The 21838-nt window shown below is 27.4% G+C and overlaps 1 protein-coding gene across 1 annotated transcript in view; it reads right to left on the reverse strand.

Moving 5' to 3' along the window:
• Nucleotides 1–21838, reverse strand: part of LOC145252870 (uncharacterized) — a 44379-nt gene that overhangs the window by 9054 nt on the left and 13487 nt on the right. Inside the window, exon 4 of the mRNA XM_080112881.1 lies at nucleotides 705–881. Within this exon, the coding sequence (XP_079969007.1) occupies nucleotides 705–881 (177 nt within the window). The remainder of the gene's footprint in view (nucleotides 1–704; nucleotides 882–21838) is intronic.

Below are 21838 nucleotides of genomic sequence, written 5' to 3' on the forward strand. Positions count from 1 at the left end.
GGACTTTGGGCGTTGATAAGCGGTGACCCCCTTCTAAAAAAAAAGTCACAGTAAAAAACGTTAATGACTTCTAGTTAGGAAGTGAGTAATTGTGTTAAATTTATTTTTGAGATAAGGATTGATAATTTGGATTATTCTAACTACTGTTTTCATATTGGGTCTTATTTTCATATTTTCATAACACTTTGGATAATGTAAGTGCCGACTTTGTCGAATTCTGAAATCTTTCTGTTGAACTCTGGAATCTGCACAGAATTTCAAACAAAGCCTTTATTTAATCTATCGGGTAGCATGCTCTCATTCTGTCAGCCATGACCAGGTAGAAGTCTTACGTAATTCACAATTATATTCTTAGTATCGCCCACTAAGGATTGAAGCTTCAACCGCCAGAAGAGTGTCATTTACCGCTGAATATTACCTAATATTTTATCTGCTATGCCATGAGTCCTTGTCTAGATTAAATAAAGGGTTCTGTTCAAAATCCCATACAGTTTCCCAGAGTTCATCAAGATACTCCTGAAGGAGTTCGCAGATTACATTGGTCGAAACGTACGAATAATATTTAAGATGAGAACTAAATTCTGATTAATTCAAATAATACAAATGGGTAATCGTCTTGTTAAATTTATACTAGGAATGTGAACCCCCACCCTAAACTCAAAATTGATTTTATGTTTTCTTATTTAGGGTTAATTTTTACTTACAAAATTTCAGGGGCTTTGGTTCTTCGTACCAATATTTTCGTTTCAATATATCAACATTTTGTTTGTAATGGTTCTTTGCAATTTCCATTTTCTTTACAGTATCCTTACAGGTAGATTGAGCTGATGCACATCTTTCTTCCCCGTTTGATGGGTTTGAGAGGTTCCTCTTTTGATTCGCTGGAAAATATTAAATAATAAAATAGCAAATTTTAATTTATCTTTATAAAAGGCTGTTCATTCGTCTATCTGTTATGTTTTTTTGTTTTTTTACACGGTAGTCACTACTTATCAAGGCCCGGAAGCCACTCAGGGATAAGGGTTATTGCAAGTACAGTACATTAGTGTGGAGATTTAATGAGGTATTTACTTAAGGGGGCGGTTCATCGGGAATTTGTTTACGTTGGACTTGAAGACATCCAGGTTGTAGTCAGGTGGGAAGCAGGCAGACGGAACAGAGTTCCACAGGCGTCCAGTTCTAAGAAAGAAGCTTTGTTCATGGAATCTACGTTTTGATTTAGGTACGGATAAAGAGTGGGGAAAATTTTTAAAAGTGGATTCAGCTATACAGGTGTTTTTCGTAAAAGATTGGCGAGGGGGAACCAGAGATTGGAGTGCAGACGAACACCTGCCATGGAAATTTTTTAATATGATCAGGTACATTTTTTTTTGTATGATTAGGTACATTTTTTTTTGTATGATCAGGTACATTTTTTTTATATGATCAGGTACATTTGTTTTTGTATGATTAGGTACATTTTTTTGTATGATTAGGTACATTTTTTTGTATGATGAGGTAAATTTTTTTTATGATTAGGTACATTTGTTTTTGTATGATTAGGTAAATTTTTTTTATGATTAGGTACATTTTTTTATGATTAGGTACATTTTTTGTATGATTAGGTAAATTTTTTTTATGATTAGGTACATTTGTTTTTGTATGATTAGGTACATTTTTTTTATGATTCGGTACATTTTTTTATGATTAGGTACATTTTTTTGTATGATTAGGTAAATTTTTTTGTATGATTAGGTACATTTGTTTTTGTATGATTAGGTAAATTTTTTTTATGATTAGCTACATTTTTTTTTTCTATGATTAGGTACATTTTTTTGTATGATTAGGTACATTTTTTTGTATGATTAGGTAAATTTTTTTGTATGATTAGGTACATTTTTTTATGATTAGGTACATTTTTTTGTATGATTAGGTACATTTTTTTGTGATTAGGTACATTTGTTTGTATGATTAGGTACATTTTTTTTTATGATTAGGTACATTTTTTTGTATGATTAGGTACATTTTTTTGTATGATTAGGTACATTTGTTTTTGTATGATTAGGTAAATTTTTTGTATGATTAGGTACATTTTTTTTATGATTAAGTACATTTTCTTTGTATGATTAGGTACATTTTTTTTGTGATTAGGTACATTTTTTTTTGTATGATTAGGTACATTTTTTTTGTATGATTAGGTACATTTTTTGTATGATTAGGTACATTTTTTTTATGATTAGGTACATTTTTTTTGTATGATTAGGTACATTTTTTTGTATGATTAGGTACATTTTTTTGTATGATTAGGTACATTTTGTTTGTATGATTAGGTACATTTTTTTTATGATTAGGTACATTTTTTTTTGTATGATTAGGTACATTTTTTTTGTATGATTAGGTACATTTTTTTGTATGATTAGGTAAATTTTTTTTATGATTAGGGACATTTTTTTTGTATGATTAGGTACATTTTTTGTATGATAAGGTACATTTTTTTGTATGATTAGGTACATTTTTTTGTATGATACCGTACATTTTTTTGTATGATTAGGTACATTTTTTTTTCGTATGATTAGGTACATTTTTTTGTATGATTAGGTACATTTTTTTGTATGATCAGGTACATTTTTTGTATGATAAGGTAAATTTTTTATATGATTAGTTACATTTTTTTGTATGATTAGGTACATTTTCTTATGATCAGGTACATTTTTTTGTATGATTAGGTACATTTTTTTGTATGATTACGTACATTTCTTTCTATGATTAGGTACATTTTTTTGTATGATTAGGAACATTTCTTTGTATGATTAGGTACTTTTTTTTTGTATGATTAGGTACATTTTTTTGTATGATTAGGTACATTTTTTGTATGATTAGGTATATTTTTTTGTATGATTAGGTACATTTTTTGTATGAGTAGGTACATTTTTTTGTATGATTAGGTACAATTTTTTGTATGATTAGGTACATTTTGTTTGTATGATTAGGTACATTTTTTTATGATTAGGTACATTTTTTTGTATGATTAGGTACATTTTTTGTATGATCAGGTACATTTTTTTGGTATGATTAGGTACATTTTTTTGTATGATTAGGTAAATTTTTTTTATGATAAGGTACATTTTTTTGTATGATTAGGTACATTTTTTGTATGATAAGGTACATTTTTTGTATGATTAGATACATTTTTTGTATGATAAGGTACATTTTTTTGTATGATCAGGTACATTTTTTGTATGATTAGGTACATTTTTTGTATGATTAGGTACATTTTTTTAATGATTAGGTACATTTTTTTTGTATGATTAGGTACATTTTTTTGTATGATAAGGTAAATTTTTTTTATGATTAGGTACATTTTTTTTGTATGATTAGGTACATTTTTTGTATGATAAGGTACATTTTTTTGTATGATTAGGTACATTTTTTTGTATGATAACGTACATTTTTTTGTATGATTAGGTACATTTTTTTTTGTATGATTAGGTACATTTTTTTGTATGATTAGGTACATTTTTTTTGTATGATTAGGTACATTTTTTGTATGATAAGGTATATTTTTTTGTATGATTAGGTAAATTTTTTTGTATGATTAGGTACATTTTCTTATGATCAGGAACATTTTTTTTTGTATGATTAGCTACATTTTTTTGTATGATTACGTATATTAGTTTTGTATTATTAGGTACATTATTTGTATGATTACGTACATTTCTTTCTATTATTAGGTACATTTTTTTGTATGAATAGGTAAATTTTTTTTTGTATGATTAGGTACATTTTTTTGTATGATTAGGTACATTTTTTGTATGATTAGGTATATTTTTTTGTATTATTAGGTACATGTTTTGTATGAGTAGGTACATTTTTTTGTATGATTAGGTACATTTTTTTGTATGATTAGGTACATTTTTTTGTATGATTAGGTACATGTTTTGTATGAGTAGGTACATTTTTTTGTATGATTAGGTACATTTTTTTGTATGAGTAGGTACATTTTTTTGTATGATTAGGTAAATTTTTTTATGATTAGGTACATTTTTTTTGTATGATTAGGTACATTTTTTTGTATGATTAGGAACATTTCTTTGTATGATTAGGTAAATTTTTTTTTGTATGATTAGGTACATTTTTTTGTATGATTAGGTAAATTTTTTTTTTTATGATTAGGTACATTTTTTTATGATTAGGTAAATTTTTTTTTTTATGATTAGGTACATTTTTTTTTGTATGATTAGGTACATTTTTTTATGATTAGGTACATTTTTTTTTGTATGATTAGGTACATTTTTTTGTATGATTAGGTAAATTTTTTTTTTTATGATTAGGTACATTTTTTTATGATTAGGTAAATTTTTTTTTTTATGATTAGGTAAATTTTTTTTTGTATGATTAGGAACATTTCTTTGTATGAATAGGTAAATTTTTTTTTGTATGATTAGGTACATTTTTTTGTATGATTAGGTACATTTTTTTGTATGATTAGGTAAATTTTTTTTTGTATGATTAGGTACAATTTTTTGTATGATTAGGTACATTTTTTTGTATGAATAGGTAAATTTTTTTTTGTATGATTAGGTACATTTTTTTTGTATGATTAGGTACATTTTTTTGTCTGATTAGGTACATTTTTTTGTATGATTAGGTACATTTTTTTTTGTATGATTAGGTACATTTTTTTGTATGATTAGGTACATTTTGTTTGTATGATTAGGTACATTTTTTTATGATTAGGTACATTTTTTTTGAATGATTAGGTACATTTTTTTGTATGATTAGGTAAATTTTTTTCATGATCAGGTACATTTTTTTTGTATGATTAGGTACATTGTTTGTATGATAAGGTACATTTTTTTGTATGATTAGGTACATTTTTTGTATGATAAGGTACATTTTTTTGTATGATCAGGTACATTTTTTTTTTGTATGATTGGGTACATTTTTTTGTATGATTAGATACATTTTTTTGTAAGATGAGGTACATTTTTTTGTATGATTAGGTGCATTTTTTGTATGATTTTGTATATGTTTTTTTATGATCAGGTATATTTGTTTTTGTATGATTATGTACATTTTTTTGTATGATTAGGTACATTTTTTTGTATGATTAGGTACATTTTTTTGTATGATTAGGTACATTTTTTTATGATTAGGTACATTTTTTTTTGTATGATTAGGTACATTTTTTTGTATGATTAGGTACATTTTGTTTGTATGATTAAGTACATTTTTTTATGATTAGGTACATTTTTTTTGTATGATTAGGTACACTTTTTTTGTATGATTAGGTACATTTTTTTGTATGATTAGGTAAATTTTTTTCATGATCAGGTACATTTTTTTTGTATGATTAGGTACATTGTTTGTATGATAAGGTACATTTTTTTGTATGATTAGGTACATTTTTTGTATGATAAGGTACATTTTTTTGTATGATCAGGTACATTTTTTTTTTGTATGATTGGGTACATTTTTTTGTATGATTAGATACATTTTTTTGTAAGATGAGGTACATTTTTTTGTATGATTAGGTGCATTTTTTGTATGATTTTGTATATGTTTTTTTATGATCAGGTATATTTGTTTTTGTATGATTATGTACATTTTTTTGTATGATTAGGTACATTTTTTTGTATGATTAGGTACATTTCTTGTACGATTAAGTACATTTTTTTGTATGATAAGGTACATATTTTTGTATGATTAGGTACATTTCTTGTATGATTAAGTACATTTTTTTGTATGATTAGGTACATTTTTTTGTATGATTAGGTACATTTTTTTGTATGATTAGGTACATTTTGTTTGTATGATTAGGTACATTTTTTTTGTATGATTAGGTACATTTTTTGTATGATAAGGTACATTTTTTTGTATGATTAGGTACATTTTTTTGTATGATAACGTAAATTATTTTGTATGATTAGGTACAATTTTTTTTGTATGATTAGGTACATTTTTTTGTATGATTAGGTACATTTTTTTGTATGATTAGGTACATTTTTTTTGTATGATTAGGTACATTTTTTGTATGATAAGGTATATTTTTTTGTATGATTAGGTAAATTTTTTTGTATGATTAGGTACATTTTCTTATGATCAGGTACATTTTTTTTTGTATGATTAGGTACATTTTTTTGTATGATTACTTATATTAGTTTTGTATGATTAGGTACATTATTTGTATGATTACATACATTTCTTTCTATGATAAGGTATATTTTTTTGTATGATTAGGTACATTATTTTGTATGATTAGGTACATTTTTTTGTATGATTAGGTACATTTTTTGTATGATTACATACATTTCTTTCTATGATTAGGTACATTTTTTTGTATGATTAGGTACATTTTTTTGTATGATTAGGTACATTTTTTTTGTATGATTAGGTACATTTTTTGTATGATAAGGTATATTTTTTTGTATGATTAGGTAAATTTTTTTGTATGATTAGGTACATTTTCTTATGATCAGGTACATTTTTTTTTGTATGATTAGGTACATTTTTTTGTATAATTAGGAACATTTCTTTGTATGAATAGGTAAATTTTTTTTGTATGATTAGGTACATTTTTTTGTATGATTAGGTACATTTTTTGTATGATTAGGTATATTTTTTTGTATGATTAGGTACATTTTTTGTATGAGTAGGTACATTTTTTTGTATGATTAGGTAAATTTTTTTGTATGATTAGGTACATTTTTTTGTATGATTAGGTACATTTTTTTATGATTAGGTACATTTTTTTTTGTATGATTAGGTACATTTTTTTGTATGATTAGGTACATTTTGTTTGTATGATTAGGTACATTTTTTTATGATTAGGTACATTTTTTTTGTATGATTAGGTACATTTTTTTGTATGATTAGGTAAATTTTTTTGTATGATTAGGTAAATTTTTTTTATGATTATGTACATTTTTTTGTATGATTAGGTACATTTTTTGTATGATGAGGTACATTTTTTTGTATGATGAGGTACATTTTTTTGTATGATTAGGTACATTTTTTTGTATGATTTTGGATATGTTTTTTTATGATCAGGAACATTTGGTTTTGTATGATTAGGTACATTTTTTTGTATGATTAGGTATATTTTTTTGTATGATTAGGTACATTTCTTGTATGATTAAGTACATTTTTTTGTATGATTAGGTACATTTTTTTGTACGATTAGGTATATTTTTTTGTATGATTAGGTACATTTTTTTTCATGATTAGGTACATTTTTTGTATGATTAGGTACATTTTTTGTATAATTAGGTACATTTTTTTATATGATTAGGTACATTTTTTTGTATGATTAGGTACATTTTTTGTATGATTAGGTACTTTTTTGTATGATTAGGTATATTATTTGGTATTATTAGGTACATTGGTTTTGTAGGATTAGGTACATTTTTTTGTATGATTAGGTACATTTGTTGTGTATGATTAGGTACTTTTTTGTATGATTAGGTACTTTTTTTGTATGATTAGGTACAGTTTTTTGTATTATGAGGTACAGTTTTATTGTATTATTAGGTATATTTTTTTGTATGATTAGGTAAATTTTTTTGTATGATTAGGTACATTTTTTGTATGATATCGTGATTAGGTACATTTTTTGTATTATTAGGTACATTTTTTGTATGATTAGGTACATTTTTTTGGTATGATTAGGTACATTTCTTTTGTATGATAAGTTACATTTTCGTTTGTATTTTTAGGTACATTTTTTATATGATTAGGTACATTTTTTTGTAAAATCAGGTACATTTTTTTTCTTATTAGGTATATTTTTTGTTTCATCAGGTACATTTTGTTGTATGATTAGTCATATTTTTTTTTGTATGATTAGGTACATTTTTTTGTATGATCCGGTACATTTGTTTTGTATGATACGGTACATTTTTTGTATGATTAGGTACCTTTTGTTGTATGATTGAATATATTTGTTTGTATAATTAGGTACATGTTTTGTATTATAAGGTTTATTTTTTTTGTATGATTAGGTACATTTTTTTATTATTAGGTACATTTTTTGTATGATTAGGTACATTTTTTTTGGTGTATATTTACATTTTTTTGTATGATCAGGTACATTTTATTTGTATGATTAGGTAAATCTTTTTTGTATGATAAGGTACATTTTTTTGTATGATTAGGTACATTTTTTTGTATGACTAAGTACATTTTTCTTTGTATGATGAGATATATTTTTTGTATTATTAGGTAAATTTTTGTATGATTAAGTACATTTTATTTGTATTATTAGGGACATTTTTTGTATTATTAGGTACATTTTTTTGTATGATTAGGTACATTTTTTTTGTATGATTAAGTACATTTTTTTTGTATGATTAAGTACATATTTTTGTATTATTAGGTATATTTTTTTGTATTATTAGGTACATTTCTTTGTATTTTTAGGTACATTTTTTTGTATGATTAGGTACATTGTTTTTGTATGATTAAGTACATTTTTTTGTATGATTAGGTACATTTTTTTGTATGATTAGGTACATTTTTTTTGTATGATCAGGTACATTTTTTGCATGATTAGGTACATTTTTTTGTATGAATATATACATTTTTTTATGATTGGGTACATTTTTTGTATGATTAAGTACATTTTTTTTGTATGATTAGGTACATTTTTCTTTGTATGATTAGGGATATGTTTTTTGTATGATTAGGTACATTTTTTGTATGATAACGTACATTTTTTGTATGATTAGGTACATATTTTTTATGATAAGGTACATTTTTTGTATGATTAGGTACATTTTTTGTATGATTAAGTACATTTTTTTGTATGATTAGGTACATTTTTGTATTATTAGGTACATTTTTTTGTATGATTAGGTACATTCTTTTGTATGTTCAGGTACATTTGTTTTTGTATGATTAGGTATATTTTTTTGTATGATTAGGTACATTTGTTTTTGTATGATTAGGTACATTTTTTTGCATGATTAGGTACATTTTTTTGTATGATTAGGTACATTTTTGTATTATTAGGTACATTTTTTTGTATGATTAGGTACATTTTTTGTATGATTATGTACATTTTTTTGTATGATTAGGTACATTTATTGTATTATTAGGTACATTTTTTTGTATGATCAGGTAAATTTTTTGTATGATTATGTACATTTTTTTGTATGATTAGGTACATTTTTGTATTATTAGGTACATTTTTTTGTATGATCAGGTAAATTTTTTGTATGATTAGGTAAATTTTTTTGTATGATTAGGTACATTTTTGTATTATTAGGTACATTTTTTTGTATGATAAGGTACATTTTTTGTATGATTATGTACATTTTTTTGTATGATTAGGTACATTTTTGTATTATTAGGTACATTTTTTTGTATGATCAGGTAAATTTTTTGTATGATTAGGTACATTTTTTGTATGATTAGGTACATTTTTGTATGATTAGGCATATTTTTTTGTATGATTAGGTACATTTTTTGTATGATCAGGTACATTTTTTTGGTATGATTAGGTACATTTCTTTTGTATGATTAGGTACATTTTAGTTTGTATGATTAGGTACATTTTTGTAATATCAGGTACATTTTTTTGTATGATCAGGTACATTTTTTGTAAGATTAGGTCCATTTTTGTTGTAGGATTAGGTACATTTTTTCGTATGATCAGGTATATTTTTTTATGATAAGGTACATTTTTTGTATGATTAGGTAAATTTTTTGTATGATTAGGTACATTTGTTTTGTATTATTTGGTACATTTTTTATATGATTAGGTACATTTTTTTGTATGATAAGGTATATTTTTTTTTTGATTAGGTGATTAGGTACATTTGTTTGTATGATTAGGTACATTTTATTTGTATTATTAGGTACATTTTTTTGTATGATTAGCTACTTTTTTTTGTATGATTAGGTACATTTTTTTGTATGATCAGGTACATTTGTTTGTATGATTAGGTATATGATTTTGTATGATCAGGTACATTTTTCTTTTTATGATTAGGTATATTTTGTTGTATGATTAGGTACATTTTTTTGTACGATCAGGTACATTTTTTGTATGATTAGGTATATTTTTTTGTATGATTAGGCACATTTTTTGTATGATAAATTAAATTTTTTTGTATGATCAGGTAAATTTTTTATATGATTAGGTACATTTTTTTTGTATGAATAGATACATTTTTTTATTATTAGGTACATTTTTGTATGATTAAGTACATTGTTTATTGTATGATTAGGTACATTTTTCTTTGTATTATTAGGGATATTTTGTTTGTATGATTAAGTACATTTTTTGTATGATTAGGTACATTTTTTTGTATGATTAGGTACATTTGTTTTTGTATGATTAGGTAAATTTTTAGCATGATTAGGTACATTTGTTTTTGTATGATAAGGTACATTTTTTTGCACGATTAGGTACATTTTTTTGTATGATTAGGTTCATTTTTTTGTATGATTAGGTACATGTTTTTGCATGATTAAGTACATTTTTTGTATGATTAGGTACATTTGTTTGTATGATTAGGTACATTTTTTTGTATGATTAGGTACATTTTTTGTATGATTAGGTATATTTTTTTGTATGATTAGGTACATTTTTTGTATGATAAGGTACATTTTTTTTGTATGATCAGGTAAATTTTTTGTATTATTAAGTACATTTTTTTGTATGATTTGGTACATTTTTTGTATGAGTAGGTACATTTTTTGTATGAATAGATACATTTTTTTGTATGATAAGGTACATTGTTTGTATGATTAGGTATATATTTTTTATTATTACGTACATTTTTTTGTATGATAAGGTACATTTTTTGTATGATTAAGTACATTTTTTGTATGATTAGGTACATTTTTTTGTATGATCAGGTACATTTGTTTTTGTATGATTAGGTACATTTTTTTGCATGATTAGGTACATTTGTTTTTGTATGATTAGGTACATTTTTTTTGCATGATTAGGTGCATTTTTTTGCATGATTAAGTACATTTTTTTGTATGATTAGGTACATTTTTTGTACGATTAAGTACATTTTTTATTGTATGATTAGATACACTTTTCTTTGTATTATTAGGGATATTTTTTTGTATTATTAGGTACATTTTTTGTATGATTAGGTACATTTTTTGTATGATTAGGTACATTTATTTGTATGATTAGGTACATTTTTTGTATGATTAGGTGTATATTTTTTATTATTAAGTACATTTTTTTGTATGATTAGGTACATTTTTTGTGTGATTAAGCACATTTTTTGTATGATTAGGTACATTTTTTTGTATGTTCAGGTACATTTGTTTTTGTATGATTAGGTATATTTTTTTGTATGATTAGGTACATTTGTTTTTGTATGATTAGGTACATTTTTTTGCATGATTAGGTACATTTTTTTGTATGATTAGGTACATTTTTTTGCATGATTAGGTACATTTTTTTGTATGATTAAGTACATTTTTTTGTATGATTAGGTACATTTTTATGTATGATTAGGTACATTTGTTTTTGTATGATTAGGTACATTATTTTGTATGATTAGGTACATGTTTTTGTATGATTAGGTACATTTTTTTGTATGATCAGGTACATTTGTTTTTTATGATTAGGTACATTTTTTGTATGATTAGGTACATTTGTTTTTGTATGATTAGGTACATTTTTTTGCATGATTAGGTACATTTTTTTGTATGTTTAGGTATATTTTTTTTCATGATTAGGTACATTTTTTTGCATGATTAAGTACATGTTTTTGTATGATTGGGTACATTTTTTTGTATCATTAGGTACATTTTTTTATGATTAGGTACATTTTTTGTATTATTAAGTACATTTTTTTGCATGATTAGGTACATTTTTTTGCATGATTAGGTACATTTTTTTGCATGATTAAGTACATTGTTTTGTACGATTAGGTACATTTTTTTGCATGATTAAGTACATTTTTTTGTATGATTAGGTACATTTTTTGTATGATCAGGTACATTTGTTTTTGTATGATTAGGTACATTTGTTTTTGTATGATTAGGTACATTTTTTGTATGAATAGGTACATTTGTTTTTGTATGGTTAGGTACATTTTTTTGTATGATTAGGTACATTTTTTTGTAATCATGGAACATGTTTTTGTATGATCAGGTACATTTTTTTGTATGATTAGGTACATTTTTTATATGATTAGGTACATTTTTTGTATAATCAGGTACATTTTTTGTATTATTAGGTATATTTTTTTGTATTATCAGGTACATTTTTTGTAATATTAGGTATATTTTTTTGTATAATTAGGTACATTTTTTTGTATGATCAGGTACATTTGTTTTGCATGATAAGGTACATTTTTTGTATCATTAGGACCCTTTTGTTGTATGATTAGTTGTATTTTTTTTTATAATTAGGTACACTTTTTGTATGATTAGGTACATTTTTCATTGTATGATTAGGTACATTTTTTTGTATGATTAGGTACATTTTTTTATGATTAGGTACATTTTTTTATTATTAGGTACATTTTTTGTACGATAAGGTACATTTTTTGTATGATTATGTACATTTTTTTGTATGATTTGGTAAATTTTGTGTATGATTAGGTACATTTTTTGTATGATTAGGTACATTTTTTGTATGATTAGGTACATTTCTTTTGTATGATAAGGTACATTTTTTTTGTATGATAAGGTACATTTTTTTATATGACTAGGTACATTTTTTTTGTATGATTAGGTATATTTTTTGTATGATCAGGTACATTTGTTTGGTGTGATAAGGTACATGTTTTGTATGATTATGGTACCTTTTGTCGTATGATTGGATATATTTTTTTGTATAAATAGGTACATTTTTTGTATGATGAGGTACATTGTTCTTTGTATAAGTAGGTGTATTTTTTTGTATGATCAGGTACATTTTTTTATTATAAGGTACATGTTTTGTATGATTAGGTACATTTTTTTGTATGATTAGGAACATTTGTTTTGGTTGAATATGTACATTTGTTGTATGATCAGGTACATTTGTTTTTGTATGATTAGGTACATTTTTTTGTATGATTAGGTACATTTTTTGTATGATTAGGTACATTTTTTGTATAATCAGGTACATTTTTTTGTATGATTATGTACATTTTTTATATGATTAGGTACATTTTTTTATGATCAGGTACATTTTATTTGTATGATTAGGTACATTTTTTTTGTATGATTAGGTGCATTTGTTTGTATGATTAGGTACATTTTTTTATAATCAGGTACATTTTTTTTGTATGATTATGTATATTTTTTATATGATCAGGTAAATTTTTTTGTATGATTAGGTACATTTTTTTGTATGATTAGGTACATGTTTTGTGTGATTAGGTACTTTTTGTTGTATGATTGGATATTTTTTTTGTATAATTAGGTACATTGTTTGTATGATTAGGTACATTTGTTTTGGTTGAATATGTATATTTTTTTGTTATTAAGTACATTTTTTTGTATGATTGGGTACATTTTTTTGTATTATTAGGTACATTTTTTTGTATGATTAGGAAAATTTTTTTGTATTATTAAGTACATTTTTTTGCATGATTAGGTACATTTTTTTGCATGATTAGGTACATTTTTTTTCATGATTAAGTACATTTTTTTGTACGATTAGGTACATTTTTTTGCATGATTAAGTACATTTTTTTGTACGATTAGGCACATTTCTTTGTATGATTAGGTACATTTTTTTGTACGATTAGGCACATGTTTTTGTATGATTAGGCACATTTTTTTGTAAGCTATTAGACATGTGAACATGAAATTTATTGCACAATGCTATTAGACATGTGAACATAAAATTTTTTGTACAATGCTATTAGATATGTGAACATAAAATTTGTTGCACAATGCTATTAGACATGTGAACATTAAATTTTTTTGCACAATGCTATTAGACATGTGAACATAAAATTTTTTTGCACAATGCTATTAGACATGTGAACATAAAATTTTTTGTACAATGCTATTAGATATGTGAACATAAAATTTTTTGCACAATGCTATTAGACATGTGAACATGAAATTTTTTGCACAATGCTATTAGACATGTGAACATAAAATTTTTTGTACAATGCTATTAGATATGTGAACATAAAATTTGTTGCACAATGCTATTAGACATGTGAACATAAACTTTTTTTGCACAATGCTATTAGACATGTGAACATACAATTTTTTTGCACAATGCTATTAGACATGTGAACATAAAATTTCTTGTACAATGCTATTAGACATGGGAACAAAAATTTTTTGAACAATGCTATTAGACATGTGAACATGAAATTTGTTGCACAGTGCTATTTGACATGTGAACATGAAATTTTTTGCACAATGCTATTAGACATGTGAACATGCAATTTGTTGCACAATGCTATTAAACATTTGAACATGAAATTTGTTGCACAATGCTATTAGACATGTGAACATGAAATTTTTTGCATCATGTTATTAGACATAGGAACATTAAATTTGTTGCACAATGCTATTAGACATGTGAACATGAAAGTTTTTGCACAATGCTATTAGACATGGGAACATGTAATTTGTTGCACAATGCTATTGGACATAGCAACATGAAATTTGTTGCACAATGCTATTGGACATGGGAAAATGAAATTTGTTGCACAATGCTATTAGACATGGGAACATGAAATTTGTTGCACAATACTGTTAGACATGGGAACATGTAATTTGTTGCACAATGCTATTAGACATGGGAACATGAAATTTGTTGCACAACGGTATTGGGCATGGGAACATGAAATTTGTTGCACAATGCTATTGGACATGGGAACATGAAATTTGTTGCACAATGCTATTGGACATGGGAAAATGAAATTTGTTGCACAATGCTATTGGACATAGGAACATGAAATTTGTTGCACAATGCTATTGGACATGGGAAAATGAAATTTGTTACACAATTCTATTGGACATGGGAACATGAAATTTGTTGCACAATGCTATAAGACATAGGAACATGAAATTTGTTGCACAAGGTTATTAGACATAGGACCATAAAATTTGTTGCACCATGCTATTAGACATATGAACATGGAATTTGTTCCACAATGCTATTAGACATGCGAACATTAAATTTGTTGAACAGTGTTATTAGACATAGGAACATGAAATTTGTTGCACAATGTTATTAGACATGGGAACATGAAATTTTTTGCACAATGCTATTAAGCGTCTTTACATGACCTTTTTTGCATACTGTAGTTGGACATGTAAATATGAAATTTGTTGCACAATGCTATTAGACATGGGAACAGGAAATTTGTTGCACAATGCTACTGGACATGGGACTACGAAATTTGTTGCATAATGCTTTTTGGCATGTGAACATGAAATTTGTTGCACAATGCTATTTGACATGTGACCATGAAATTTGTTGCATAATGTAATTAGACATAGGAACATGAAATTTGTTGCACAATGCTATTGGACATGTGAACATGAAATTTATTGAACAGTGTTATTGGACATAGGAACATGAAATTTGTTTGACAGTGTTATTAGACATGGGAATATGAAATTTGTTTCACAATGCTATTAGACATAGGAACATGAAATTTGTTGCACAATGCTATTAGACATAGGAACATGAAATTTTTGCACAATGCTTTTAGACATAGGACCATGAAATTTGATGCACAATGCTATAAGACATAGGAACATGAAATTTGTTGCACAATGCTATTAGACATAGGAACATGAAATTTGTTGCACAATGCTATTAGACGTGGGAACATGTAATTTGTTGCACAATGCTATTAGACATGGGAACATGAAATTTGTTGCACAATGCTATTAGACATGGGAACATGAAATTTGTTGCACAATGCTATTAGACATGGGAACATGAAATTTTTTGCATCATGTTATTAGACATAGGAACATTAAATTTGTTGCACACTGTAATTAGACATGGGAAAATGAAATTTGTTGCACAATGCTATTGGACATAGGAACATGAAAGTTGTTGCACAATTCTATTGGACATGGGAAAATGAAATTTGTTGCACAATGCTATTAGACATGGGAACATGAAATTTGTTGCACAATGCTATTGGACATGGGAACATTATATTTGTTGCACAATGCTATTGGACATGGGAAAATGAAATTTGTTGCACAATTCTATTGGACATGGGAAAATTTAATTTGTTGCACAATGCTATTGGACATAGGAAAATGAAATTTGTTGCACAATGCTATTGGACATGGGAACAGGAAATTTGTTGCACAATGCTATTAGACATAAGAACATGAAATTTGTTGCACACTGCTATTAGACATGAGAACCTTAAATTTGTTGCACTATGCTATTAGATATAGGAACATGAAATTTGTTGCATAATGTAATTGGACATAGGAACATGAAATTTGTTACACAATGCTTTTAGAGATGTGAACATGAAATTTGTTGCACAATGCTATTGGACATGTGAACATGAAATTTGTTGCACAATGCTATTAGACATAGGAACATGAAATTTGTTGCACGATGCTATTGGACATGGGAACATGAAATTTGTTGCATAATGTAATTGGACATAGGAACATGAAATTTGTTGCACAATGCTATTAGACATGTGAACATGAAATTTGTTGCACAATGCTATTAGACATGTGAACATGAAATTTGTTGCACAATTCTATTAGACGTGTGCACATAAAATTTGTTGCACAATGCTATTGGACATGGGAACATGACATTTGTTGCTTAATGTAATTGGACATAGGAACATGAAATTTGTTGCACAATGCTTTTAGAGATGTGAACATGAAATTTGTTGCACAATGCTATTGGACATGTGAACATGAAATTTGTTGCACAATGCTATTAGACATAGGAACATGAAATTTGTTACACGATGCTATTGGACATGGGAACATGAAATTTGTTGCATAATGTAATTGGACATAGGAACATGAAATTTGTTGCACAATGCTATTAGACATGTGAACATGAAATTTGTTGCACAATGCTATTAGACATGTGAACATAAAGTTTGTTGAACAATGCCATTAGACATGGGAACATGAAATTTGTTGCACGATGATATTGGACATGGGAACATGACATGTTTTGCATAACGTGATTAGACAAAGGAACATGAAATTTGTTGCACACTCTTATTAGACATGAGAACATGAAATTTGTTGCACAATGCTATTAGACATGTGATAATGAAGTTTGTTGCACAATGCTATTAGACATGGGAGATTACGTTTTTTGCATAACGTAATTAGACAAAGTAACATGAAATTTGTTGCATATGTTATTGGACATAGGAACATGACATTTTTTGCATAACGTGATCAGACAAAGGAACATGAAATTTGTTGCACACTCTTATTAGACATGAGAACATGAAATCTGTTGCACGATGCTATTAGACATGTGAACATGAAATTTGTTGCACAATGCTATTAGACATGTGAACATGAAATTTGTTGCACAATGCTATTAGACATGTGAACATGAAATTTGTTGCACAATGTATTAGACATGTGAACATGAAATTTGTTGGACGATGCTATTAGACATGTGAACATGAAATTTGTTGCAAAATGCTATTAGACATGGGAACATTAAATTTGTTGCACAATGCTATTAGACATGGGAACATGAAATTTGTTGCAGAATGCTATTGGACATGAGAATATTAAATAGGTTGCACAATGCTATTAGACATAGGAACATGAAATTTGTTGCACGATGCTATTGGACATGGGAAAATGAAATTTGTTGCACAATGCTATTGGGAATGGGAACGTGAAATTTGTTGCACAATGCTATTGGACATGGGAAAATGAAATTTGTTGCGCAATGCTATTGGACATGGGAACATGAAAGTTGTTGCATAATGCTATTAGACATAGGAACATGAAATTTGTTGCACAATGCTATTGGACATGGGAACAATAAATTGGTTGCATAATGTTATTAGACATGGGAACATGAACTTTATTGCACAGTGCTATTGGACATAGGAACATGACATTTTTTGCACAATGCTATTGGACATGGGAAAATGAAATTTGTTGCATAACGTGATTAGACAAAGGAACATGAAATTTTCTGCACACTCTTATTAGACATGAGAACATGAAATTTGTTGCACAATGCTATTAGACATGGGAACATGAAATTTGTTGCACAATGCTATTGGATATGGGAAGATGACATTTGTTGCACAATGCTATTAGACATGTGAACATGAAATTTGTTCCACAATGCTATTAGACATGTGACCATCAAATTTTTGCACAATGCTATTGGACATGGGAAAATGAAATTTGTTGCATAATGTAATTGGACATGTGAACATGAAATTTGTTGCACAATGCTATTCGACATGTGACCATGAAATTTGTTGCATAATGTAATTAGACATAGGAACATGAAATTTGTTGCACAATGCTATTGGACATGTGAACATGAAATTTATTGAACAGTGTTATTAGACATAGGAACATGAAATTTGTTTGACAGTGTTATTAGACATGGGAATATGAAATTTGTTTCACCATGCTATTAGACATAGGAACATGAAATTTTTGCACAATGCTTTTAGACATAGGACCATGAAATTTGTTGCACAATGCTATAAGACATAGGAACATGAAATTTGTTGCACAATGCTATTAGACATAGGAACATGAAATTTGTTGCACAATGCTATTGGACATGGGAACATGAAATTTGTTGCATAATGTAATTGGACATGGGAACATGAAATTTGTTGCACAGTGTTATTAGACATAGGAACATGAAATTTGTTGCACAGTGTTATTAGACATGGCAACATGAAATTTGTTGCACAATGCTATTAGACATAGGAACATGAAATTTGTTGGACAGTGTTAATAGACATGTGAACATGAAATTTGTTGTACAATGCTATTGGAGGTGTTAACACAAAAATTTTTGTACAATGCTATTAGACATGTGAACATGAAATTTTTTGCACAATGCTATTAGACATGTGAACAGGAAATTTGTTGCACAATGCTATTAGACATGGGAACATTAAATAGGTTGCACAATGCTATTAGACATAGGAACATGAAATTTGTTGCACGATGCTATTGGACATGGGAACATGAAATTTGTTGCACAATGCTATTGGACATAGGAACATCAAATTTGTTGCACAATGCTATTGGACATGGGAAAATGAAATTTGTTGTGCAATGCTATTGGACATGGGAACATGAAAGTTGTTGCATAATGCTATTAGACATAGGAACATGAAATTTGTTGCACAATTCTATTGGACATGGGAACAATAAATTGGTTGCATAATGTTATTAGACATGGGAACATGAACTTTATTGCACAGTGCTATTGGACATGGGAAAATGAAATTTTTGCACAATGCTATTAGACATAGGAACATGAAATTTGTTGCACAATGCTATTAGGCGTCTTTACATGACCTTTGTTGCATAATGTAGTCGGACATGTAAATATGAAATGTGTTGCACAATGCTATTAGACATGGGAACATGAAATTTGTTGCACAATGCTATTAGGCGTCTTTACATGTAATTTGTTGAACAATGCTATTAGACATGGGAACATGACATTTGTTGCACGATGTTATTAGACATAGGAACAGAAAATATGTTGAACAGTGTTATTAGACATGTGAACATGACATTTGTTGAACGATGTTATTAGACATGTGAACATGAAATTAGTTGCACAATGCTATTGGACATGTGAACATGAAATTTGTTGAACGATGTTATTAGACATAGGAACAGAAAATTTGTTGAACAGTGTTATTAGACATAGGAACGTAAAATTTGTTGCACAATGCTATTGGACATGTGAACATGAAATTTGTTGAACGATGTTATTAGACATAGGAACAGAAAATTTGTTGAACAGTGTTATTAGACATAGGAACGTAAAATTTGTTGCACAATGCTATTGGACATGTGAACATGAATTTGTTGAACGATGCTATTGGACATGCGAACATGAAATTTGTTGAACGATGTTATTGAACATTTGAACATGATATTTTTGCACAATGCTATTAGACATTGGAACATGACATTTGTTGCACAATGTTATTGGACATGTGAACATGAAATGTGTTGCACAATGCTATTAGACATAGGAACATGAAATTTGTTGCACAATGTTATTGGACATAGCAACATGAAATTTGTTGCACAATGCTATTAGACTTGTGACCATGAAATTTATTGAACAGTGTTATTAGAGATAGGAACATGAAATTTATTGCACGATGGTATTAGACATGTGAACATTAAATTTGTTGCACAATGCTATTGGACATGTGAATATGAAATTTGTTGAACGATCTTATTAGCCATATGGGAATATTAAATTTGTTGCACAATGCTATTAGACATGTGACCATGAAATTTGTTGCAGAATGCTATTGGACATGGGAACATGAAATTTTTTGCATAATGTAATTGGACATGGGAACATGAAATTTGTTGCACAATGCTATTAGACATATGAGCATGAAATTTGTTGCACAATGCTATTAGACATAGGGACATGAAATTTGTTGCACAATGCTATTAGACATGTGACCACGAAATTTGTTGCACAATGCTATTGGACATGGGAACATGAAATTTGTTGCATAGTGTAATTGGGCAAAGGAACATGAAATTTGTTGCACACTGTCATTGGACATGTGAACAAGATATTTGTGAAACACTGTTATTAGACATAGGAACAAGAAATTTGTTGCACAATGCTATTGGACAGGAACATGAAATTTGTTGAATAATGTAATTGGACATAGGAACATGAAATTTGTTGCACAATGCTTTCAGAGATGTGAACATGAAATTTGTTGCACAATGCTATTAGAAATGTGACCATGAAATTTTTGCACAATGCTACTGGACATGTGAACATGAAATTTGTTGCATAATGTAATTGAACATGTGAACATGAAATTTGTTGCACAATGCTATTGGACATGTGACTATGAAATTTGTTGCATAATGTAATTGGACATAGGACAGGAAATTTGTGGCACAATGCTATTGGACATGTGAACATGAAATTTGTTGAACAGTGTTATTAGACATAGGAACATGAAATTTGTTGGACAGTGTTATTAGACATGGGAACATTAAATTTGTGACACAATTCTATTAGACATGTGAACATGAAATTTTTTGCACACTGCTTTTAGACATAGGAACATGAAATTTGTTGTATAATGTAATTGGACATAGGAAAATTAAATTTGTTGCACGATGCTATTAGACATGGGAACATGAAATTTGTTGCACAATGCTATTAGACATGTGAACATGAAATTTGTTGCACAATGCTATTAGACATGGGAACATGAAATTTGTTGCACAATGCTATTGGACATGAGAACATTAAATAGGTTGCACAATGCTATTAGACATAGGAACATGAATTTTGTTGCACGATGCTATTGTTCATGGGAACATGAAATTTGTTGCACAATGCTATTAGACATTGGAACATGAAATTTGTTGCACAATGCTATTGGGAATGGGAACGTGAAATTTGTTGCACAATGCTATTGGACATGGGAAAATGAAATTTGTTGCGCAATGCTATTGGACATGGGAACATGAAAGTTGTTGCATAATGCTATTAGACATAGGAATATAAAATTTGTTGCACAATGTTATTGGACATGGGAACAATAAATTGGTTGCATAATGTTATTAGACATGGGAACATGAAATTTGTTGCCCAATGCTATTGGACATGGGAACATGAACTTTATTGCACAGTGCTATTGGACATCGGAACATGAAATTTGTTCCACAATGCTATTGGACA

Source organism: Euprymna scolopes, chromosome 29 (assembly GCF_053919585.1).
Source record: "Euprymna scolopes isolate OS-2025 chromosome 29, ASM5391958v1, whole genome shotgun sequence".
NCBI classification, from domain to species: domain Eukaryota; kingdom Metazoa; phylum Mollusca; class Cephalopoda; order Sepiida; family Sepiolidae; genus Euprymna; species Euprymna scolopes.